General features: G+C 38.6%; 1 protein-coding gene and 1 non-coding gene across 2 annotated transcripts in view; both read left to right on the forward strand.

The window, feature by feature from the left end:
- Positions 1-10,838, forward strand: part of LOC149018543 (Transmembrane amino acid transporter family protein) — a 50,892-nt gene extending 40,054 nt beyond the window's left edge. The window contains exon 12 of the mRNA XM_089152745.1: positions 9,677-10,838. Within this exon, the coding sequence (XP_089008871.1) occupies positions 9,677-9,778 (102 nt within the window). The 3' untranslated portion in view covers positions 9,779-10,838. The remainder of the gene's footprint in view (positions 1-9,676) is intronic.
- A 4,722-nt stretch (positions 10,839-15,560) lies between these two features.
- On the forward strand, positions 15,561-15,644 carry TRNAL-CAA (transfer RNA leucine (anticodon CAA)). Its single transcript has one exon. It is a non-coding gene; the product is annotated as a tRNA-Leu (tRNA).
- The last annotated feature ends 10,045 nt before the right edge of the window (positions 15,645-25,689 follow it).

The following is a 25,689-nucleotide window of genomic DNA, read 5'->3' on the forward strand; positions in this document are numbered from 1 at the left end:
TCGAAGGCAATATTGAAATACATTAGATTCCGATTGTAAAGATCTATGTTGAACCTATATGCATAGTATAATGACGCACATGTGATCAAATGTTAAAATAAAAATAAAAACAAACAAAAGAAAGAGATAAGCGACCAAGTCCACACCCACCCACCCAACCCAACCCCCCCCCCACCGAGGACACCCAGAGCGGGCGGACAAGCAACCCCCCGGACAAGGACCAAGGTGGTATAGTATGTTGGATGCGAGGAGCCGATATTAGTTATTATAAAGAAGAAGATTTAGAGGAAGAGAGTACCTAAAATTCCTAAAAGCTCCCGCTCAAGGCCTCGGGGGGGCCCCGACTATCGCCTCATAGCCAACCGCCTGCCCGCCGGACAACTATGCTGATTATTGCCTTACTCTGCTTTCTTCCCATCGAATGAAAAATCTGCCAGCCATTGATCTATTCAGAAATTCCAACCAATCCATCACTAGAGGGTTTCAAACTGAGTTTTCATCCCAGCCCAACTATTTGTGCATAGGGACAATGGAGCATGTTGTGCTTGATCAGTTCTAAACTTCTAATTCACCACATCTCAGGCATTAGTATTTGGCCTTGAAGCACCGTCTTGTCATATTCTCACCTGTTGCAATAGCATTGACACAAGATCTCAAAAGATATGATTTAACTTTTGGCAAAGAGTCACACCTCCAAATTAATTTCCAGACCTCGAGTATAATTGACCAAGAGGTGCTTGATGATGTGGAAGGTTTCTTCTGTAGTATATCCTTCTCCCTATTACATTGCATATGGTAGGCAGACTTGACTGAAATACCCCATTTGCTACTGCCCCCCAACCATCTTATCAGGTTTAGAGAAAAGAGAGAGTTGGATGTTCAAGATGGCCTTCTTTGTTTTAGGATCAAATAGTTCAGTCAGCATACTCTCCTTCCACCAATTCTCCTCATCAATGAGGTCATTACTAATTCTATCAATTCAGTCGAGTTTATTCTCGAAGAGACTTCGAAATTTGGTAGACCCAGCACCTATCATTCGCTCCTGATATTGACTGACCTTCCATCTCCTATTTGCCAATATAGGCCCTCCTCTAGGATCCTTCGCCCTTCTAGGATGCTACTCCAGCCCCATGAAGGTGAACTACCAGCCTTTGCTTCCAAGAAACTTCATTTTGGAAAATATGTGCTCTTCATCAAGGTTCAGAATTTCAGTTTTGAAGCCAGTTTCGACCAGCCATGAAACGGAGTTGGGGTCAAAATTTTGACCGCCTCAGATGAACTTGGGAATTTCAGCAGCAAGTTCAGATGGGTGGTTTTGGCCATATTTTGATATGTGTTTTACATGGGTTTTTGCTACACTCTATTCAAAGCATAAATAACACAATGGAATAAGTTTTTTGCTTAAAACCAATGGAAAGTACCCATTCGTATACTACCACTAGTAAGACATGCTTGTCTGTTTCCAACAAATATAAAGACTTGTAAATTGAAACAAATTACTCTAAGTACTCAAAGTATTTCATACAAGTACACTACCGACAAAGTAAATAACCAAAAAGAAACTTTTGCGGACATCTCCACTCAAATCCAAGATGAGTTCCTTGGTGGATCCATCCCTCGACCCTCTCCTCTAAATTGTGGACAAGAACATCCCATGTCATGGTGTTGGACAACGATTCAGGTAGTCCATTATTGTGAATATATAGGTGTCATCATCAGCATGAGGCACGAGGTAGACATCCTAACTTAGGGAATATGTCACCATAACCACTTAAGAGGATGACGGATGAACTGGGTGTGATGGATACCCAAGGATGGAGTCCAAAAATGATGCACCTGATCCTGATCCATCCCCATACCCATGTGTAGGCATACTAGTAGAAAATGACCCCCCGTTTCCCCCATATCCACTCTTGTAGGAAGGGCCACCAGCAACTCCCCATATGCTCCATAAGGTTTTGTCTTGTTTGGGCAAAAGATAAAAAATTTAGTTGAAATTTTGATCGTTTCGGTCAAATCTTGAGCAACTTTTGCAAAATATTGCAAAACTTGGTCGAGTTCTGTGCATTTTAAGGTTCATTTCAGTTGGTACAAGGTAGATGGTCCATCCCAGTTGAAATTTTGATTGAGATGGACGAAACCAGAACATGAAATTTCACTCTAGAGGTTTTTGTCCCAGTTTGGCAAAAAATCGAGTCGAAATTCCAACCGTTTCACTCAAAACTTGAACATTTATCTTCAGTAGCTTCCCCCACTTTGAGTTAGACTCCCTCCACAATCTCCAAGCTGCCTGGTCGAGGATGGCTTTCTGTTAAGTTTCATTTCTCAACCCCAAACCTCCATTTGACTTTGGCTGACAAAGCTTAGCCCATGCTAGCCACAGTATCTTCATGTTTTCATCATCCCCACCCAAAAAAATCTAGCAGATATACTGTTTATTTTCCTGCTGAAAGACCCGAGAAACTTAAAGTGAGCTGTTTCAAAATTTGTGATCAGCATAGCTGCTGATTTTAGAAGCACCTCCCTCCCCGTGTAGTTAAGCCATCTTTTCGCCTTGTAATTTTGCTTCCACTCTATCATTAAGCTTATGAAAAACTTGGGTCCTAACTTACACCAATCTCTGATGGCAGCCCCTAGTACTTGCTAGGCCCATCTCCATATGGGGCCTTGAAGACTCTAGAGAACCATCTTTTGATTTTGGAGTTTGTGTTTGGACTAAAGCGAAGGCTGGACTTTAGATGCCTGGCCACTTGCTCGGGCATAGATTTCCACCACATCCTTCAAGTTGGTTAGGCCCTTCAGTTTGACATCCGAGAACAGGAGGTAGTCATCTGCAAAAATCAAGTGGGTAATTGGTTCTCCTTGATTTCTGGTTTTGACCCCTTGATGGATGAGGCTGCTTAATGCTTGAGAACATAGAACATAAAGTGTTGGTGAGAGTGGATCACCTTTTCTTATCCCTCTCAATGGCTGAATTGAGCATCTCAAGGTCCCATTGATCTGTACAAAATAATGGACTGAAGAGGCACAAGGCTCATGAGTTTCACCAAACAATGAGCAAAGCCAAACCCAAGAAGAATTGCTTCAAGAACTTCCACTCAATCCTATCATATGCTCTCTGCATGTCGAGCTTTAAAGCAACTAACTAAATTCTCCTCGATATAATGGAAAATTTTATGGGCTGTGAAGATGATGTCTGAAATAGATCTCCCTGGCACAAAAGCTGATTGTGATGGTGTAATCAATTTAGGAAGAATGCCTTGCAGGTGCAGCCTTGTTACTGTTATCTTTGTAATTACCTTCTTATAGGTCTATAGTTGTCCACTTCCTCTGGAGTTTTTCTCTTTGGGATCAAGTTAATAATGGTTTCATTGCAATGAGAGGGAATAGTTCCTGTGGTAAAGGCATTCACAACAAAACCATGTGGATCTATATAGATAGTCTTGATAGTGCTGAAAAAATAAAGGTGGGAATCCATCAATACCCGGGGCTTTGAGGGGGCTCATCTGGAAAAGAGCACTCTTCATCTCATCACGAGTTGGGGTTGAGGCGAGTAATTGGTTATTGTTGTCATTCGCACCTGGCTCCATGGTCTTCAATACCAACTTTAAACCTGCATCATTCACTCCCTCTGATGTAAACAATGTTTTATACTGCTCCCCAAATGCTTCGTATATAAGTGCCTCAGATGTTGTCCATTTCTCTGAGGGGATTTTTAATTTCATAATTATGTTTGCTTTCTGTGAATGGCTGAGGCATGAAAGAACCTCGTATTCCTGTCACCACTATGTAACCATTCCACTCTAGACTTTTGTTGCCAGAACATCTCTTCCCTTCTTGGTAGCTCCTCCAGAGTATTTAACAGTTCAGCCTCCTTAATCTGAGAAAAAGACCATTGAGGTCAACTCTATACTTCTAGCAACTCCCTCCTTGTCCTTTCAGTCGAAGTTTGCAGATGACTGGAGGTTTCTGTGTTTCGAACTTCCAATCTGATTCGGCATGTACTTAATTTTCTGTACATCCCCTAGTCTAAAACACCTTCATGGTGGTCCTTCCAAGCTACCACCTTGTCACAGCTTCGGCCTGCAGCCACATTGCCGAAACCTAAAAGGTCTTGCCCCTGCAGTATCTATAACCAGTGGGTAGTGGTCTGATACCACAACAAGTTTGATGAATACCAATGCTTCAGGACAAGCCTCTATCCATTCCGTATTAGCAAAAGCCCTATCCAGCCGAATTTTTATGCTTGCATTGCACTCCTCAGTCTTTTATTGTTCCAAGCATATTTAGGTCCTTGTGCTCCGAAGTCAAGTAGATGATACTCATCGACCATCTCCTGGAATTGAGCTATGTACCTGCTACCCTTGCAATACCTCTGCATTTTTCCTTCCATGAGAGAAAGGAATTAAAAAACTCCGCCTAGAAGCCATTTTTCAACCCTACCCCTGCCAAGAGCTACAATCTGGTCCCACACTTTCTTCCTTTCTGATTTTACCAGATTCCCATAGACTCAGGTTAATATAAAGGCTCCGAGTTCTGTTGTGTAACTGAAACATTTAATCAAGTTGTTGTCACTTGTAAAGAATTTGAATAGAGAGGTGATGTTGCCATAAAAGTACTAGCCCTCTGGATGTTTCCTTCGCCATGAGCAGAAACCAGTGTTGGAAGTTGAGCCGTTTCCCTGTCTTCTCAATTTCATTCAACCCACTCTTGGTCTCCATTAGAAGCAGTACTGCAGTTACCCTATTTAAGACACGTTTAAGGGACCGAACTATAAGGGGCCTCCCAACACCGCTACAGTTCCAACAAGCAAGCTTCATTTCTGCCTGTGGGTATGCTGGCCAGCACCACCCACGGGGTTCACCATTAAAAAATGGAGGTCATCTTCTGTTGACAGAAACCTTATGAAGGCTTCAATGCTCTTTCACTTTTTTGTTTTTGCCTTCATCATCCTTGCCAAGCTACCTTCGAGGTGGCCTTTCAACCTTCAATCGAGAATGAACACCCTGTTTCTCTGGCTTCCAGTATGGTCTTCCCATTGGTATCCATTGTTGCCAAACTTCCATCTTCCTTGTTTATTATTTCAGTGATAGCTACCTCCCCTGGGGCTATTTGTTGTGGGTTGGTTACAGAATATGGATTGGAGAAAGGCAAGGCAATGGCTTCAAGTCTTCTGGGTTAAGTGGGTTTTGCCTTTGGGCCTTAAGTCCTGATAACCTCTGGGATACAAGGAGGGTGGCTACTTGAGTTAGAGGAGTCAGTTGGGCTTGGTGGTTCACTAGGTTATCCAGCCAAGTTGTTTGGCCTTGTTGGGAATGGGCCTCAGTTGGGCCATTGGTTAAGGTGACTGTAGAAAGGTGGGGTATGATTGATAATAGGATCTGGGGATGGGTCATCGGGGTGAGGGTTCTGATGTAAAATTTTGAGGTGGTCCCCTGGGTAGTATCTGGTTCCTGCAGTTCAAACAGCATTGATGCCGCTTGTACTGTAAATCTACTGTCTGGCAAAGAGCCTCTCAACTGAGCACTGTATTTTCAAAGTTTGCTAAGAGCCACAGTTCCTTAATCAACTTATATGTCTCTCCACTCCTCATATTTCTCACATCTTGACTGTTCATGTCCAATGATCCCACAGATGTAGAAAACAACGAGAGTTTTCATACTTCACCGTAATCCCAGACTTCAACCCTTTCTTCTAATTGGAATTATCACCTTCCAGAGGCTGTGATATATGCATTATAATTCTACTTCTCAGATTACTGGTTTGCTGAACTGAGACCCTTTGATTATCATTGACATTTTGGGACGTCCTATTTTTCTCGCTAGCTGGAAGCCAAACTCCAAGGAGAATAGATGTTGTGGTACCACATGGAACTGAGAACATTCTCTTTCTATTAATATACATCAAGATTTCTATCTAAAGTATATATGGAAATTTGCATGTAATTTTTTATTTATTTTATATTTTTTGTGCATATGCTGAAATTTCTAAATGTGTTTTTTCACCTCTTTAGTGTGAAACTGTACCCATTTATATCCCGCATCATGTTCTTTCCTTTCTTAGAGAAACCAACTATGCTTGAATGCATAGTTATCAATGCACTAAAGCTACTTGGTTTCATGGATGCCATGAACACCTATGTTGTCTTACTTTTTTTGGCCCTTCCATCACCCTGGTAGCATTGCTGCCTTGATTACTATGCTTGGGTGTATCTTGCATTAAATATAACTTGCTAGGATCAAACGTGAATAACTTCTAGTCATCAATGATTGAAGTTGAGGAAGTTGCCAGCGAGATAACCTTTTCTTTAAGGCATATGGTCTCCTTATGGATGCATTTGGTTGTTGGCCTGGAGCATAAAAGAAGGTTAGAGAAAAGTTCAACACCTTTCCTGCTCCCCGGTGGGGAAAAAGGGGAAGGGCAAAGATTTTCTGAAATGCTTGTCTGATCGTGCTGAAACAATGGATGAGATGTGAGAAAAGTGAGTTTCATTTCCTTTTTCTGTTTTTGATCGATTTCCTAAAACAACAACAACAACAATAAGCCTTGTCCCAACTAAATGGGGTCGGCTACATGGATTCTTGCCCTCCAATCAGTTCTGTTCTAGGCCATGCTAGATACAAGGCCTAAGCTATACATATCCTTTCTTACCACTTCTCCTAAGGTTATCTTAGGTCTACCCTTAGCTCTTCTAGTTCCTTCAATATGGATTATATCACTTCTCCATACAGGAGCATTTATAGGTCTCTGTTGAACGTGGTCGTGCCACCTCAAACGACTTTCTCTAAGCTTATCACTTATGGGAGCAACTCCCAGACCAACTCTAATATGATCGTTTCTTATCTTATCCATCCTAGTTTTGCGGCCACTCATCCATCTTAGCAACCTCATTTCTGCTACACTGAGTTTATCTATATGATTCTTTTTAACAGGTGAAATTGTAATTGAACCAAATAAATGAATGTTTTTCTCTGTTTTCTTTACCACGTCTGAGAAAGCAACCTTGTAGTTATTAGTGTGGCATCTTGGATACAAACAACTTGAGCATTCAAGTGCACCCTTTGCCTCATTAATAATAACCCAAAAAGAAGAAAATAAAGCAGAAGTTTATGATTATTGTATGAGCAAATTTGGCTGCTGGGCCTTGTACGAAAATGAATTCCACAGGTACCAGTAGCAAAATATTGCCGTTATCTCTTCCCTCCTCTTCAAATGCCCCCATGGTGCCACTTTAGCAAGAGGTAATTAGTTTCCCAACTCAATGAACATCTGCAATATCTGTGCTCCAATAATTTCTGTAATTCATCAACAATATAGTAGTCCTCCTGGCAGTCGAAGCTGACCCAGCCAGTTGCTTTTTCCGCCACTGATGCTGCTTCGACCTCAACATTTCAGACCCACCAGCCATAAATCACTGCTCTAATGCCGCTTATGACCTCATTGTTTGAGACCCACCAGCTGTAAATCCTGCCACATTCACTGCGAATACCGCTGCTGTATCCATTGCCAGCCCTGGAACAACTGTCCCCCCCCCCAACTCTCAAGCCTAATCGGTGCTCCTTTTCTTATTCTGCCTGCCTAACCCCACCCCTTCCTCTTCCTTGTCTCTTCTCCTTGACCAGTCCCTGCCCTTTTCTCATGCTCTGCTCCACCTTGCTTTTCTTGCACAAGTCATTCCCATTGCCTCTCTCTTCCCTCTTCTCCCACTCACCCTGCCTCCATGGGCCCACCATTATGGGTCCAATTCCTCCATCTCTTCCCCTCTCATGCCCCAATCACCCCAGCCCTGTTACTTTCCTGGTCCCTCAGCCTTCTCCCTTATTGACCCAATCCCCGAGCCTAGTCGACCCATTTTGGCCCACTCTTATTGGCTCAATCCATCCCCTCCCCTCCTCCCAACCTCCCAGTCTACACCCCTTCTCTCAGTCCAAACCCACTCTAAGACCAAGCCCATTTCCCCTTCTCTTGCTCAAACCAACCCCATTTCTCCCACCCCCACTCCCCTTTGCAACCCAACTCCTGCTACCCCCAACCCTCCATCTTAGGCCCTCCCTCCTTTCGTGAGGAAATTGCTCTAGAGATTGCTCCCGTGGCTGAAACCCCTCCCCTTCGCTTGCCTTTGATCATGAATGCTGCAAAAGAAGCATTCATGTCCTGGAGGATTACTACCATCCTGATGGAGACTTCCTTGTGAACTTTAAGTCTTTCACGGGGAGGGAAAAAAAAAAGAAGAAAAGAAAAGAAAAAGCATAGGACGGAATCCTAGTCTAGTGCATTCATTTCTCTGTTGCTTTACTTGTTTGGTAGGTGCCTCTATTGCGCTTGTTTGTTGGTTGCCCGGGCTCTGCCCTTGGTCCCTTGTATTCTTTCCCCTCCCCTTTCTCTCCCATTTGTTAATGACTTTTTTATTCATCCAAAAAAACAATATAGCTAACTGGCATTGTCTCAAAGTCCCACTACATGAACACAATAAGATGTCAAAGAAGTAAAACCGTGACCCCTTTATAAAGGAGAGCAAAGCCCTTTTCTGATTTAGGTTTTCGGGTTTTTTGAGTTTGACTTCCACATTTGTATTTCTAGTCCATCTGACTGGTAATCAGCTGCGTGTTTTAAAACTGGTAGACTCAATTTGGATCTTAACAAAGTTGACTTGACTGTCTATTTACTACATTTTCTTTCAGATATAAGGTGTTATGAATCCAAAATCATGCAGTGGCATATCGAACTGGGTCACCATATCTGCTTCCAAACTTAATTACTTTTTTTTTGTTGGATGAGTGAAATAATCATTAACCAAGGTCCAGAGGGGGAAAAGAATGTACAAGCAGGGGAAGGAGGGTAGAAAGGGGGTGGGGTGGGGGAGTTCCATCATACTAGAGGGCAAAAGCTGAGAACCTAATCCCAGGAGACAACAGTATTCCTGTTCCTTGGGGTATCAAAAACTAGGAGGTGGGGAAGAGACTGCAAACAAGCAGAAACGTCAAAACAGATGGCTCTCCAAATTTCTTTTAGGGATCTAGATTTGGAGGTCCATTTTCTGAGGTTTTGCTGCCACCACAAGTGTAAATGGAAGAGCCAATTTACCAACCAGATTGCAAATGGAAGAGCCACCAAAATTATCAGAATTTCGTGTGACTTCATTTTATTATAAATTACCTCAAATTAATCAGAACTATCACTAATCTACTGGAGCATTACTCCTATGTTACATTTCAGGAAATATTGAAATCTTTTAACTGAGAGATGTTTTTTGAACTGTCTGGACCATCTTAGCATGCTATGTCCTCAGTTACTCATATTTTGATTCTGATGAGAGAGAAATGACCAAGAAAAACGTTTTGTGGTAAAAAAAAAAAATGGAATACCATAATTTAGGTTTTACATAACAGGAAATAAGAAAAGCAATGTATAAGTATTAAACATAGAGAACCTAATTAGCAGGTCTCATCTTGGTGTTGTTCATAAGACAAGAATAATATTGGGCAATGCTGAACCTCTGATTTCTGAGCCTTAGTCGACTGCAATATTAAATTAAGATTTACCCCCCCCCTCCCCCCCACGCTTGTTCTTTTGTTTGGGGCTGCCAAAATTGACAATCTAATGAAAGATGATAGATGCGTAAAAGCAAAGTCTTCCCTATAAGTTGTCTTTTCTCATTATTGTCTTCTTTCTTCAGGTAATTCTGAGTGTCTCAATAGCTGCATTGGGCATCATCAGTGCTGGTCTAGGAACATATTCTTCTTTATTCCAGATTGCAAATAAATACTGGAGTTCTTGAAGCAAGTCAACAGCCAAGTACTTGGATGTGTGGCTTCCATTCATGTGAAGGGAAATTGTTTTTGCCCTACACATTAAATAAGTTATTTCTGGTATCCAGAAACTCTTTTTGTTAGTGCAACTTAAGGCATGAGCACCTGCATAATGGAAGTATGGATACTTGAATCTTTTCAATCTGTGTTACAGTTTCAGCTGTAGCAGGGAACTCAGGTCTCTAGATTATAATAATTCTAGACTGAATGCAGACAATCTTGTAAAGCTTAGGCCTTGTATCTAGCATGACCTCAAACAGAACTGATTGATGGGCAAGAATCCATGTTGCTGACCCGTTTAGTTGGGACAAGGCTTCTTCTTGTTGTTGTATGCAGACAATCTTATCTCTTGGTTTTGCCATCTATGATCTCTTAGCAATATTTGGGTGTGAATGGTCATTTAATCTCTGGTGGTCATTTACATTCCTCACAGTTAAGCTTAGCAAAGAATGGAAGGAAGATCTTTGAGGTCTCTGGGTCAGTAGTTGAACAACCACAGCTTACTCAAGCTCTAGCTTCATTCCTTCCCTATAGAACCGAATTCATTCTCAGCTTCGATGAATTAAGTGTCGAGCAACAAAGGCGCCTTTGCTTCTTTTAGTCAGGTCCTGCTTAGTTTAGTTAAACTCCCATTGATGTAACAAAACCAGTTCAATGTGTCGGCAATGTTGTTGATACTGAGAGTTATTACAGAACCCTGCCGAGGGTCAACCAAATAACTGGGGTAAGATAAGATAGAATGGATTAATGGGGGAGTACCCATTTGATGGGCTAGTCTGGGCTTCATGAGGAATTGCAAGAGTGAATATTGGGCTAAGCAAGGAAGGTTAACTCTCTGAATTTTAGCAAAATCAAGCAAGATGTGGGCAACTTTGTTTGAAAAGAAGCAAGTCCCTCAAAACTTGTTCCAATCTAGTGCAGAGCTTGAACCAACAATTTATTTACAACCACTTCTGGCTTTTTGTTTAAATTTTATCAGAAATAATCTCTTATTATCACCTGAATAAATAGAAAGGTTAGAGAGGGTGTGTGAAAATAAATAAATAAACGCTCACCTCAATGAGTCCACAACCCAATAGGTCCAAAATTCAATGTCTTTTTTTTTTTTGGTAAAAAGAGTTTCATTCAAAAGAAGGCCAAGCAAATGGCACAGAAGGCTGGACATGATACACCCCAGCTTCTAGAGAGGAAACGGGCTAGTAGGTCCTGCTTGGGACAACCAAGGCCCTCCGGGCTAGAGAGTGGGCAAATCCATTCCCCTCTCTAGGAATAAAAACGAAAGAACACAAGTTTAACACAACTTTGAGATCTAGCACATCATTGAAAGCTATTGAGGCCTCCAACGGAGGGCGAGGGTTAGGCTTCAGAAGCTCTTGTTGGAGTCCTAAACAATCTGTAAAAACCTTGACAACATCAAAACCATGCTCCTTTACCCACTGCAAGCCTTCCCTGAGAGCCAAAACTTCTCTTGTGAATACTGAAGGCAACACCATTGGTATAGAGCATTGCTACAATAATCTCACCAAGATGCCATACTACGAAACCAATACCACCTTCACCTATCTTTGGATTTAGAGATGCATCACAATACAACATACACTCCTCCCCTACCTGATCCGGCAAGGGGAACTGATTATGGACCTCCATTCCAGCTGTACCACGTTCACTCATGCAAGACCAGAACTCCCGAAATGCTACTTCACCCCTTTGTGCCACCTCAAGTGGGGTTCTCTTAACACCTTTAAATTGAACTTCATTCCTATAAAGCCATAAATGCCAATAGATAAAGGAGATCTGACATAGGAGCTCATTACTTGCATTTTGGAGGAGAAGTTAAATGATTCCCAAGCTTCAAGTATTCCAGGAAGAGAGAGTTCAGTCACATTCTGAACAAGGAACTCCACCAACCCACTACAAAACCATACCGCTCTAGAATTCAATGTCAGAGTTACGTCAATCTAATCGTTAGATTTGTGCAAAACCTTAAGAACCTCATTCCTCCAACCTTGTTGACCTTATACTAGTTTCAAGCCTATGGAACAACCAAAGTCTAGTCTAAGCCCTAATTCCTTTGCTACACAAAATTCTCAAACTCTATTCTGAACCCTAATTCCTTTATTGCTCAAAATTCCCAAATCCCATTTTAAACTCTACTTTCTTGGCTGCCCTAAATTTCCAACCTTAATTTCTTGTTGCCGTAATTCCCAAACCCTAACCCTAATACTATCAAACCCTAATCTTAGATCATTAGAATTATAACTCTAAAATTATAAAAGTCTAGTCCTAGATCCCTAAACCTTGAGTTTGGATCAACTCCTGTTGGGGAAGCGTAGACTGCTCCTCTTATGCTTCTTCACTACAAAATTGTTGTGGGACCCACATCTATGTAATAATAATTTAAACTTAAAATCCTCAATGGGTCCCTTACCCAATTTTGTGGTGAAGAAGCATCAAGAGAGTAGTCTATGCTCCACTACAAGGAGGTGACTTGGACTCCCAAACCTTAATCATGAAACCTTAGTATGCGTTTAGTAATGTTTCCGATCTATGAGACTAGTTCTCATGCAAAACCTTTTTTTTTTTTTTAATGTTTTTGTGTTAAAAAGATTGTTTTTTTTTCTTAGAAATTGGCAGTTGATATATCCGTTCTTAAAATATTTGCAGAACACTATTAGAATAAGTTGGTGTTTCATAAATTCATTCTAAAATTTCAATCGTGACCAATTTTATCATTTCTATTTTTGTTCTTTGGTAAAATATATTTTTGATGTTTTGCAAAAGACGGTCTTCAGACCACTTTTCTAACCGATCCGTTCTTAAAAAAAAGAAGAACAAACCGTTTTAATAAATGCCTATAATCCATTCTTTCATTCCCAAATAACAAAAGAACGTTAAAAATGTTTTCTAAGAACATTACCGAACACGCCCTTACTCTGACCCATCTAAAAATTTTGAAAAAACTAACCCCATTCACATGGGCCTACGTGCCTCTCATTCAAACCCCACTTAACCATGAAAGAGTTTAATTAATAGAAGCTTAGGAAAAAAAAAAAAAAACCGTGTCAGGGGATTGAGTCATTGAGCTACTAGTTCTTGAGTCATCAACTTAAGAAAAAAAAAAAAAAAAAAAAAACAAAACTGTTCTTGAATCATCAACTCGGTTCTTGAGTCATCAACTTAAAAAAAAAAAATAATAAGAATAAAAAATAAAAATAAAAAATAAAAAAAATAATTAAAAAAAACTCTTTTTTCTTTTGGCAACTAGAGGCAAAGTCAAAGGATGCAACGGTATTTGTTAAAAAACAATAAAGGATGCAACAGTACTTTTCTGTGTATATAAAATTCCATTGTAAATAAGTTCAGACTCAAGATTTAAAAGTAGAACGTGAAATTTACAACATTTCAATAATGATTTTTGTTCTAAGTCATCATCCACTGACAACTTCGAGATTATTGGAGTCATTAACTTACCAATGCAGGGTTGGTTGAGTGGTATAATGACTATAATCTATACTTTTCAGTAAAGAGATCATGACTTCAACTCTTGCAGATGGCATATGTAATATTATTATTTCCTCAAATATATAAAAATCTATTGTTCCAGAAAAAGGGAAAAAAATCATCCTCTCATGTTTTTGTCTAACTCCTAATAAAAAAAAAAATAAATAAATAAATAAAAGTAAAGGTTGGATGGTGCCTTTGAACCCCAAGAAAAAAAAAAAAAAAGGTAAAGGTTGGATATATTAAGGCTTTGTGCATTATATTCTCTTGGACGTTCTTATGAATTCATATAAAATATAAATTTATATGTTATCACATGGACATATTCTCCAATTGAAACTCGATTTGTACTGTCTTATGCACTCATATGAATATAAATATATGTTTGTTGGGTGATACTAATGACTCGATGGATCGACCCGTTTAGCATGTTAAAATCTTAAATACGTACAATATGGTTTTTTGTTAGGTCATTGTGAGATTTTTGAGATTTTTTTCCGTAGGATTTTGAGCGAGAATTTTTATAACGCTGTTCTAGTGGTTGGTTGAAAGATCTTTATTATAACTTTCTTTTTATATAGCAAAAGTTTTTCATCTACATAGCACTCTACATTGATGCATAAACAACATTAAGTTTCTAAGTTCTTTTCAATTTGTTATTATTGTTGTTTGTGATTTTTTAGTGTTTGCTCTAACAATATATATACATAATTTCTTACCAAAAACAATTTTAAAAAATAAATCATTCAGAAAAACGGTTAAAAGTAGATATTATTGATTAATTGTACAAAGAGTACTCTTCTGATGTGACTTTTATTTTGCATATCTCAATTTTAATATGGACATGAAAGGGAGTTGGGGGACAATTGTGAAAATGAAACCGGCGGAGCACGAGAAATAGAGGGCCGGACGAGCGCCAGCGACGCCCCTCACGGAAGGGCGAGGACCAACCGCCCCGGATACAAAAGCCAAACCGGGCCGAGGCAGCGACAAAACCGAACGGATCTCGCGGAGAAGCAGAGAGGATTATAGACATTGAGGGCCCCGAGGGTGCACCTCCTAGGGATACAAATGCCAACGTGAACCACAAGATGACATGGACCACCCCCCCTAGACGCCGTGATCAAAAAGACGTCTTCGAGGCACGCACAACGGCAGCGATATTAAATCAAGTTAATAGGGCCTATAATTAACGGTCCACACCGTTTCCAAGTGGGACTATAACACACTTCCTAAAATATCCAAAGGAAAGTTTTCGCACTTATAAATCCAATTTTAAATGAAATATTTATTATTTTATTATATTAAAAATAATACAACACAATTAGTGGTGGAACATCATAAACCTCCACGAAAGTTTCCAAAAAGATGAGCAATAAAGCATGTTATTGTGGTGTATGAACTACTTTTGTTAAATTAGATCTTCAATTGTTCTTCCTTGTGTATATATTAGATTTTTGTTTAAATGTAATATTTTTTTATTCTTTTGGTTTCCAAAGAGGAATACTCATATATAATATTAATAATTAAAAATCAAGACAAGAAAAGATCAACATTGGCATACATACCAAAAAGTTCTAATTCTTTTGTTTTTGTTTTTTTTTTTTTTTTTTAAATATGACAGCCTCAACAGTCGACAGATTTTTAGATATAGTTAAAAAAAGAATATAATTCATAAGCAAAAGTTAGTATAAAATATTTCTTCGAAGATACAAATCATCTAAAATCTTTTCTATAAAGTATTAATAAAATAATATAACTGAATTTTCAAGAATTGAAAAATATCAATGACTTATAATACGAGTTTAGTTCTTTTCAGGATTGAAGGCAAAGTCCTGTCGTATACTTAATTTATTATAAAACTATTCCTTGATGATATAGTCAAGGTGTGCGCAATTTGCCTACATGATTCTCAACTCTTAACAAACATAATTATAAAATAACTGACAGTGTACGAGTTAGGGTTATTAACGTGATAGAAGATCGGAATTCAGATTTTGCTTTTACAAGGAGTTTTTTTTCTTTCTTTTTTTTGGTAGGAAATAGATTTATTCAGGCAGAGAGACCGGAGCTATTGGGCAAAAATCTTTGAGCCAATGAATGGAAGGTGGCCAAATGGTTGTATTTGCGCCGAAGCTGGCCTTTCAGGCTAGTCTATCCTTGAAGTATTGCGAAGTCCATAAATAAATTGAAACTTAGACATATCAAAATATTGGTTTGAGGTGATTAATGGCCTTAAAAAATCAATTAGTCAGGATGGCCGAGTGGTCTAAGGCGCCAGACTCAAGTTCTGGTCTTCGTGAGAAGGCGTGGGTTCAAATCCCACTTCTGACATTTTTCCTAATTTTCATCAAATATTTATGTTTTATTAAGAATAACTTTTTCTAAATTCTTCTTTCATATTTTCGATTTGTACTTCTAGCAAAGAACAACATATTCAATTACACCATATCCTCCCATATACCTTCATTAAAAAAATTCCTCCACTTATTTTGAGAATAATGAGAGAATGTTCTTTGCAATGAAACATAAGGGGTTTGGAGTTAATTGACGAGGCATGTGGCAATTGGCATCACACGTTCTATCATGGTAAAACATTTTGGAAAAAGCACCGAACCTAAAAGGCAAGGCTGAAATTAGGGTTTGCGGGCAATGAGCGGCATGGCGCACATTGCTGCCACGCCACTCTTTGTGTAATGTGTTGTCGTTGCATCATGATGTTATATATCTCTATTGCATACACCCTATTTAGAGCAACAACACAAAGAACACAAAGAAGTTTCTAGCTACTCAATGACCTACTGATTATGAGGATGAAGCCCTGAGAACCCTACTATGATTAATGTGAATGCATAAAAAGGGTTCAAAAGTAAAAACTATAAATAGACTGAAAGAATGCAAAGAAAAACTCTAATTTTGATAAGTAGGTTGCTTACCTTGATGGGTAAGTCTTATGTATTTATAAATAAACATGGCTCTTATACAAGATTCGTTTACAATATTCAAATTTGAATTCAAAATTAAAAACTTGAATTCAAAAATCAAATTCAAACCATAACATATCCGTTATGGTCTTTCATCCCCCCTCAAACTCTGCATTGGCAAGTGCAAGAGTTTGTCTCTATGCTTGAAAAAAACTTGTGATGTTAAGCCCTTAGTAAACACATCTGCAATTTGATCATCTGACCGAACAAAGTGCACTTTTATGGTGTTGTTCTGAACCAAGTCTCGGACAAAATGATAGTCCACTTCTATATGTTTTGTGCGAGCATTTGCAGCCATTTGTGTTGCAGACACATTATCACAATAAATGTCCATTCCTCTTGGAAGTTGCACTTGCAAATCACATAGAACATAAGAAAGCCATGGTAACTCAGATGTTGTGATGGCAAGGGATTTGTACTCAGCTTCCGTACTTGATCTAGATACTGTAGGTTGTTTCTTGGAAGACCATGATAATAAATTATACCCAAAAAAAATGCAAAACCCACTAGTTGATCAGCGTGTGTCTGGGCATCCTGCCCAATCTACATAAGTGTAAGCAGCTATGAAAGAAAGTTGGGTTGGTTTCAAGAGAACACTAGCACCAATAGTATGCTTGACATAACGTAAAATACGTTTTGCTGCTTGTAGATGATCTTCTATGGGAGATTGCATGAAACTGACACACTTGATTGACTGCATAGGAGATATCTGGTCTAGTGATCGTCAGATATTGTAAGGCTCCTACTAATTGTCTGTATGGTGTTGGATCAGGTAAGGGATAACCTGTTGTTGATGATAACTTTGTTCCAACTGCAATTGGGGTTGTGCATGGCTTTGAAGTCTCCATTCCTGTAGACTTTAATAAATCGATGGAGTATTTACTTTGAGTGAGTAAAAGACCATCTGAACTTCGATTAGCCTCAATTCCTAAGAAGTAATGCAAGTGTCCCAAATCTGTCATTGCAAATTCTTTGCTAAGGCTTTGAATAACCTCTTGAATTGCAGCTTCATTTGCTCCTGTCAATATTATATCATCTACATATAACAACAATACTGTCATTGTACCTTGGGTTTTGCGTGTAAACATGGAAGAATTTGTCACGCTTTGCTTGAAACCTTCTCCTTGTAGGTATGTTTTGAATCTGTGAAACCAAGCTCGTGGAGCTTGCTTGAGACTATAAATTGCTTTTTGTAGATGACAAACATGTGTTGGTTTAGATGTGGAAACAAACCCCCTGTGGTTGTTCCATGTAAACATTTTCTGCTAAGTTGCCATTCAAGAAGACATTTTTCACATCAAGTTGATGTATTGGCCATGACTTTGATAGTGCAACGGTTAATACTGTCCGAATGGTGGCTGGCTTTACAACTGGACTAAATGTTTTATGAAAGTCCACTCTTGCCTGCTGGTTGAACCCCTTGGCAACTAATCATGCCTTGTATCTCTCAATGGAACCATCACTTTTTGTCTTGATCCTGTACACCCACTTACAACCTACAATATTCATACCCTTAGAATAAGGCACCAAGTTCTAAGTCTGATTGTCTATCAAGGCTTTGTATTCTTTTTGCATTGCATCAATCCACTTTGGTCTTTTGAGGCTGATTTGTAGGTTTTAGGTTCAGTTGGGATGTTGGAGATGGTGGTGAGAAAGGTTTGAGCTATTGGGTGTCTAATAGTGAGTAAAGAGAGAGGGGTTTTTGGTTTGGCGGAATTGGTTTTACTCCTAGTAATCATAGGATGAGATGTTGGGGCTGTGGTTGGTCTATTGTTGGTGGGGATTGATTAACATCTTGGGTTGGATTTGCCATTGATATGGCTGGTGATGATATTGTAGGGGTTGTTTGTAATGGTTGGTTGATTGAAATAGGAGAAGAAGAAAGTGAAGTGAGTGGAGGCACATTTAGTGGGGTTTGTGGGATGAAAACAGTAGAGAAATAAGTTCGACTGGTGGTTTGTTTGATGATTGGTGTGATGGGAGATTTGAAAAGGAAAATTCCTTTTCTTCAAAAATAACATGTCTAGATAAATATACCTTGCCATTGTCCTTATCTAAGCATCTATAACCCTTGTGATAAAGACTGTAACCAAGAAAGACACAAGCCTTGGACTTTGGCGATAATTTGTCTTCTCTGTAGGGTGTCAAGTTGGGGTAACAAAGGCAGCCAAAAACTCTCAATAAGCAATAATCTGGTTTTAAGCCAAACAGTGCTTCATGAGGAGATTTTCCTTGCAATACCGGTGTAGGTAACCGGTTTATTAAATAGACAGCAACAATAAAGGCTTCTAACCAATATTCTTTGGGCATGTGAGCTTGGAATAGAAGGGATAAACCCATCTCTGTAATGTGTCTGTGTTTTCTTTTTGAAACTCCATTTTGTTCTGGAGTATGAGGACATGAAATCCTGGATACAATGTCATATTCATCAAGATAGTTTTTGAAAGCTCCCCTTGTTAATTCTAAGGCTCTATCACTTTGAAAAAATTTAATAGAAGTAGAAAGCAAGTTTTTAGCCATATTTTTAAAATGCTTGAAACAATGAATTGCATCAGATTTAAATCGCAGAGGATAAAACCAAGTAAATCGACTGAAATCATCAACAAAAACAATATATGAATTGAATCCACTAATTGACAAAGTTTTAGTGGGACCCCACAAATCACAATCAATAAGTTGTAATGGTTGAGTAGTTCGACTAACTGAAATAGAAAAGGGTAATTTGTGATGTTTGCCAAGTTGGCAAGCGTCACAAATTTTATTGGATCCAAGTGTTTCAAAGGAATTAAATAAGACACTATTTCTCAAATCAGTAAGTACTGCAGAAGAAGGATGACCAAGCCGATGATGCCAAATATCAAAAGGAGCTTTATTTCCATAAAGAGCCAAAGGAGGCACAACATTGGCTGAGAAAGAATACAATTTATCTTTGAATGGACCCTTCAGTAGAGTGATGCCTGATTCCAAATCCTTAACACAGAAACCCCATGGAAAAAAATTCACCAGAACAACTATTGTCAGACGTAAGTTGAGAAATGGAAATTAAATTCTTTGACAATTGGGAAACTTTTAGTATGTCATTAAGAGATAAATGATTTGAATTTGTTTTCAAAGTTGAGGAGCCTATATGAGTTATAGGGAATTTCTTACCATCACCAATTGAAACCTGGTCTTCTCCTTTGTAAGTGGCAGATTGATGTAGCATCGCTGGATCAAATGACATATGGTTGGTAGTACCTGAATCCGGTATCCACTATGCATCATTTTGTGGTGTAATGTGTTGGTATTTTGGGTACCATGTAAGCTAGCATAAGGAATGTGAGGTGGTGGATTATGATTATTTTGGCTTTGGGCATAACGGAAATAGCATCTATTGGCCGAATGGCTTTGCTTAACACATTTGACATTTGAAGGAATTAGTATTAAAGGTGATTTTGGTTTGGTCGGTTATAGGAATTTTGAGATCTTGGAGGGCCATTTGATGAATTTTGGAAGTTAGATTTAGGTGGGTTTCGGTTGTTGGGTGGATAGGCATTAATACTATTATTAGGCTGATTAAATTTAGGCTAATTTGTAACAAGTAATGTAGTAGGGGAATGGGAATCAGTTAAGATTGATTGGGCGTTCCCATAGCCACGGCGTAACCGTTGCTCATGAGTAAGTAGTTTGGCCCTTAGGTCGGTAAAGGTAACGGGTGGGGTAGTATTTTCCACAGTGATGATGAAAGTGAGATAATCCGAACGAAGACCATTTAATGTATATGCTACCAAGTCAAAATCATTTATCTTGTCATTGATTGCCGCTAAGGAATCAGCGATGGACTTAATTTTATGAAGATAGTCCGTAATTGCGCTCGTTCCTTTATTGATCATCTGCAATTCACTGCGAAGATAAGTCCTTTGAGCAATGGACTGTTGTTGGAAAAGTTGTGCAAGAGAATCCCATACATCTTTCGCTGTTTGAAGGCCAAGAATATGAGAAGAAAAAGACGGTGTGAGGGTGGCATTGATGCATGCTCGAACAAAATGATCATTCTTTCTCCAGGTTTGAAATGCTGGATTCGGCGTTTGAGTTCCTCCAGTAGTGACAATTTGATTTGGTATTGATCCAGTACCATCAAGATGATGCATAAGATCACATGTGATAAAAATGGATTCTAATTGTTCTCTCCACATGAGAAAATTTGCTCCATCAAGCTTGACATAAACAAGGTTGGAGAGATTGGTAATGGGGAATGGAGTGTTAGCAGTGGCTATTGAAAATGTAGTGTTTCGGGGGAAAAAAAATCTCAAAACCTTAGCTCTAATACCATGAAAGAATGCAAAGAAAAACTCTAATTTTGATAAGTAGGTCGCTTACCTTGATGGGTAAGTCTTATGTGTTTATAAATAAACATGGATGTTGTACAAGATTTGTTTACAAAATTCAAATTTGAATTCAAAATTAAAAACTTGAATTCAAATTTAAAAACTTGAATTCAAAAATTAAATTCAAAAACTTGAATTCAAAAGTCAAATTCAAAAACTTGAATTCAAAAATCGAATTCAAACCATAACAGATCCGTTATGGTCTTTCATAGACCAAATAGGTAGAGTAAGTTGGGGTTGTTAAACCATTAGGTTATTGATATGCTATGAGCTGAATAGACCTAATCTAAGAGTAGTGAATTTCATAGTGTTAGGAAGGTTAAAGATGAAGGGGCAGCATGAGTGTGAAATCCATCCCTATCCTAACCCTGACCTTAAGCCGAAAATCCGGTTGTTTGTAGGTCCGAAGACTTGAAGCAAAGGAAGAAGCCAACTATGGGCCATCTCAGTAGAAGACATGGTGTTTGACCCAGAACCCATGGAGATTGATGATGGGGTTCCATACTTGGAAGTCTATGCAGATTTGGAAAGAAAGCTGCAGCTTGATGAAGGTGAGTATAATTGATGGACTTGAAGTATAGTTAGACATGATTCGAAGGCATTTTTCTATATTAGATAAGTCTTATGTTGTGTTGGGAGAAGCCCATGAGGTTTGGACTTGAGTTGGGCCTCCAATTCCTTGTTTGGGCCTTGCTGACCAGCTTGGTCGATTGATTGGTCGACTGGGCCAATCGACCAAGCAATCGATCAACAGGGTGTTAAATCTGAGAAAATCCAATTTTAGGGTTTTTCACTTTCTATTTAAGTTAACTTCGTGTTTCTTAGTATCCTCTGCCTCCAAAACTCTCTGAAAATGTGGGAAGACTCTTTCAAAGCTCTCTTTGGTGATTTCGAAGGATCTTTGCGAGATCTGAAGCTTCTCATCTCTGATCTGTCAATCCAAGGTTAGTGAGCTTTTCTTTGTTGTGATTTATTCTTCTACAATCTTATTCTTGATTGAGATTGGGAAGAAGATGCTACATTCTTGCAATCATCTCTTCTTTAATCTCATTCTATTCTCAAGGGTTTATGATCATCATAGTGACCTTAACCCTAATCCTTGATAAACTCCTTTTGAAACCCTAATTTTACCCTTTCTAATCACTTTCTTAACATGATTGAATCCAATTTTCATGACGTACTTGTATTTGATTTTGATTTACCTTCTTCTAGGATGATATCTGATCATCCCTAGTCTTTTCCGTGATTTCATAGTATATTTTTATTGAATTCTAGGGTTTTCACCCAATTGGGGAAACCATGATTTCAAATTGGAAGGTAGTGTTTTTAATCATTATTAATGCCTAATCTATACTCCTTTAGTGTTAGAATACTGTTTTAAAGGTTTCCTCCAAGTTTCGTGAAGTTTCAAATCTTGTAGATTGAGTTTCGGATCAAAATCCACTGAATTGCTTCGTACTGACTCAGTTGGTCGATTGGTTGGTCTACTGGGTCACTTGGTTGGTCTACTTACCCAGTAGACCAACCAATCGACCAAGCAAGTCAGTAGCTCTGTTTTTGGCTCAGTTTGATTCGTTTGCTCTCCAATCTTTTAGGATTCTTTCCTAATGTTATATCTATAATTGTTAGGGGTTTATTTTGCTAGGTTCGGAACCTCTCTCTTTGATCTTTGGATAATCAACAACGCTAATTAAGGTAAGGACAGTTATCTCCATAATGACATAGATTGCGTGTATGCTAGTTTCTGATTTCGGAAACTCTTAGATACGATACTAATATTGTACTTTCTATTTATGATGTACTGCTGTAAGTACATTAGTACATTACTTATGTTGTCTTTTCATTATTCAAGTATATATGTATGCTTACTCATGTATGTTGTTAATGAATGCTTTTACATATTCTTTTATGTGATGAGATGTCGGTTATGTATGATGTGACTGATCTGAGAATGTGATTGATTAGGTATGATTTGGGATTGGGAAATGTCCTTTTGACATTTCTGTCCTTGGACATCGGAGGGAATAGTATGGGATGTTCTCCGAAGATGCCCATCGACACTTTCCCGGATTATTGGATGTCATACCTAGGGCCGTCTAGCAGTGTTTGGCTAGGATGTCCCCGTTATATCAGACCCGATTCGGAAGGATATTGAGACCGAACAACCCATGGTAGCAATGGGGATTTATGGGCGCTCAAGACCGGTAACCAACCCGTGAGAAGACATGAATCACACTGTGGGGGCCATTTATTAGTAGGGTTGCATATAGTAGACTTGGGCTCATGGGCACTTAAGGTCGGTAGCCAACCCGTGAGGGGACATGAGAGCTTCCCGTCTATTATATGTGGATGATCAATAGGGTTGATGAGTCCTTAGTCAGGGACTATGCTGACTCTAGTGTGAAGGATACCGGAAAGGATCGCCAGGGGCGAGAAATGGACGTATCTGGAATTGAGTTGATATGACTGAGTAGATGACATGCATTGGGCTAGGCTTAACCTTGACATGCACTAGTACTTAGACCAATGGTGATTTGAGAGAGTGGTGACCTAACCCCCAGCCATGGATTGTCCCGAGGGATGGAGGACCCACTACCAACTGACGTTGTGAGATGAGACCTTCCTAAAGAAGTACGGTGCTCTGACTTAAAGCATGTCTACTTATAGAGACCGACATACATAGAGTTTAGATGCATACATACATTGTCTTACTCATATTGCATTGCATTTTTTTATGTTCTACAACATGTTATTTATGTTGTTATGATTTAACTTGCCTTACTGAGTTCATTCGAACTCACTCCTTTTTGTGCAACCTCTTGTGTTAGATTCCTTTACATGTACTGATTACTATGAAGGGCAATATGAAGAAGCACCAGTTGAAGAAGCGTACTACACGCAAGGTGCTGGCTACAATGAAGATCACATTGATGATCCCACGTTTGGTCACGCTGCGTACTACGATTAGACCTAATGTGGAGTGGGAACGTCTTAGTTGGATTGATGAAGTCCACTATTTTAAAGGCGTTATCTATAGAATAGAAGACTCTTAGTTTAGTTTGATTTCCATTCCTTTACTTTATTTTGAGAACATTTGTATTTCTTTTAGACTTACGTGCTACATTTCCGCTGTAATTGTGGAGTGAGATTCCACCTCACTCTACTCCTTTTTGATGTTTACATCTGGTATCTTTTTTTCCGCATTCTGATTATACTATCATTCTTTTCCTTATTTGGATCTCTTATTTATAATATTACACTTGATTTTATCCGTTCATGATTATGTTATTGCTTATGTGGGAGGATGATTTCCTTGATACTTGATCTTCGGGGCTGTGGATCACACACTCGAGTATGACCAGATAGGGTACCGGCTGGGTGGATGTGACAATGAGGAGGGAGTTCATTGGAATAGACGAAAACGTCTGCATGACGTGAAAATTCATCCCTAGTCTGTAAATAAAAAAATGCTTATTGTGATGTTTAGTTATGCCTTAAGATGATTGATGCACGGATAACAAGTATAGATGTATGAAAAGAAAGGATGTAATCATATAGTGATTGTGCCTATAGAATGTCAATGTTATGACATCGTTGAGTCTGTAAGACAACTACTATCCAATGGAATGCGTATAGGTAATGTTTATGAAATGCAACAATATGTTTAAGCAAAGGAATGGAAACACATGATAATGAAATGAAGATATAATTGTTGCGTCCGTACTCACAAGTATACAAGATCTCCCAAGTAATATAGAGGTAGAGAGACATCATTCCCACTAGGATCAAAGAGTAAAAGTCATGTACTAGCTTTAACAACACCTATAATTATCTAGCTAAATGAATTACCAACGATTTACTAAGCTATTGACTAAATTAACAAAACATGAAAGAAATAATTAAATTGCTAACACAAATCAAATTCAATTGATGAAATTACTAGGGATTCGATTTCACTAAATATGATATAGATTATTGATCTATTCCCTCCCCCCCCCCCCCTCCTTCCTCATATAACCAATTCAATCTCCCAATTGTCAACGAGATTTTCTAAGTTAGATTACCTCATCTGTTAAGCAAGAGGATCCCTAATATATTAAACCCCCTACCAGTTACACATAGAGGATCAATTTAATATATCGTATTAAACACAAGAAACTCATAAACAAAGTCGAACAAACCACCTAGCTTATTACGCATTAGATGTAATTTATCATTCTTCAGTCCTTAATCTAGCATGCATTCCTCATTATTACATGAATAAAAACACACCATGAGATTCATGAATGTTGGTCGGACATTGAGACATTAAGAACAAAATTGAAGAAAATAAGAGGGAGAATTGAATTATATGAAAGGGGAATAAAATCAATAACTGTCTCATGTAATGATCCATCTAACCCTAGCAAAAGAAACTTAGAACATTATAGAAGAAGAAGAAGAAATAGTTAAGGGAAACATCACTTTAGGGTTGAAGAAGAGACTTCTAGCAATTCCAATTTGTCCTAAGGCAGTTCCAACTCTCCAAATTCATCTTTTCTAGTCCTCTAAAGCACAAAAACATTTCTATTTTTATAGTATGCTCCCTTTTACAAAGTGATTTTCAATATTACATGGGATATGATTATAGTATGCTCCCTTTGAGTTTCTTATCTGACTCAACCAAGAAATTTGTTTGTCTAGATGACGTATAAATTGCATTGATTTAGAGAGTTCAAATGAACAATCCCACCATTGGATTTAAAGATCAAGAAGTCTTGAAACTCTTTTCCAAAAATCAGCTTGATCAAACGCTGGATGATTATCCGATGAAGGACTTGTTCGAAATTGGACAGATTACACCCAAAAATGAGCTTCTTCCTTTTTCCTTCTTTGAATATGATTCTTTCTTCTTCTTCTTCTTTTTTTTTTTTTTTTCTTCTTTCTTGTTTCCTTCTTTGATCAATCTTCAAACTCTACTAATTGCTCCAAGAAAATCCTTTTTGTTGAAGGAGTCCAAGTACTAAGAGGGTTCACTATTAGCACATA

This window comes from Hakea prostrata, chromosome 4 (genome assembly GCF_041222555.1).
Source record: "Hakea prostrata isolate BN-2017 chromosome 4, UWA_Hpros_2, whole genome shotgun sequence".
Taxonomy (NCBI): Eukaryota; Viridiplantae; Streptophyta; class Magnoliopsida; order Proteales; family Proteaceae; genus Hakea; species Hakea prostrata.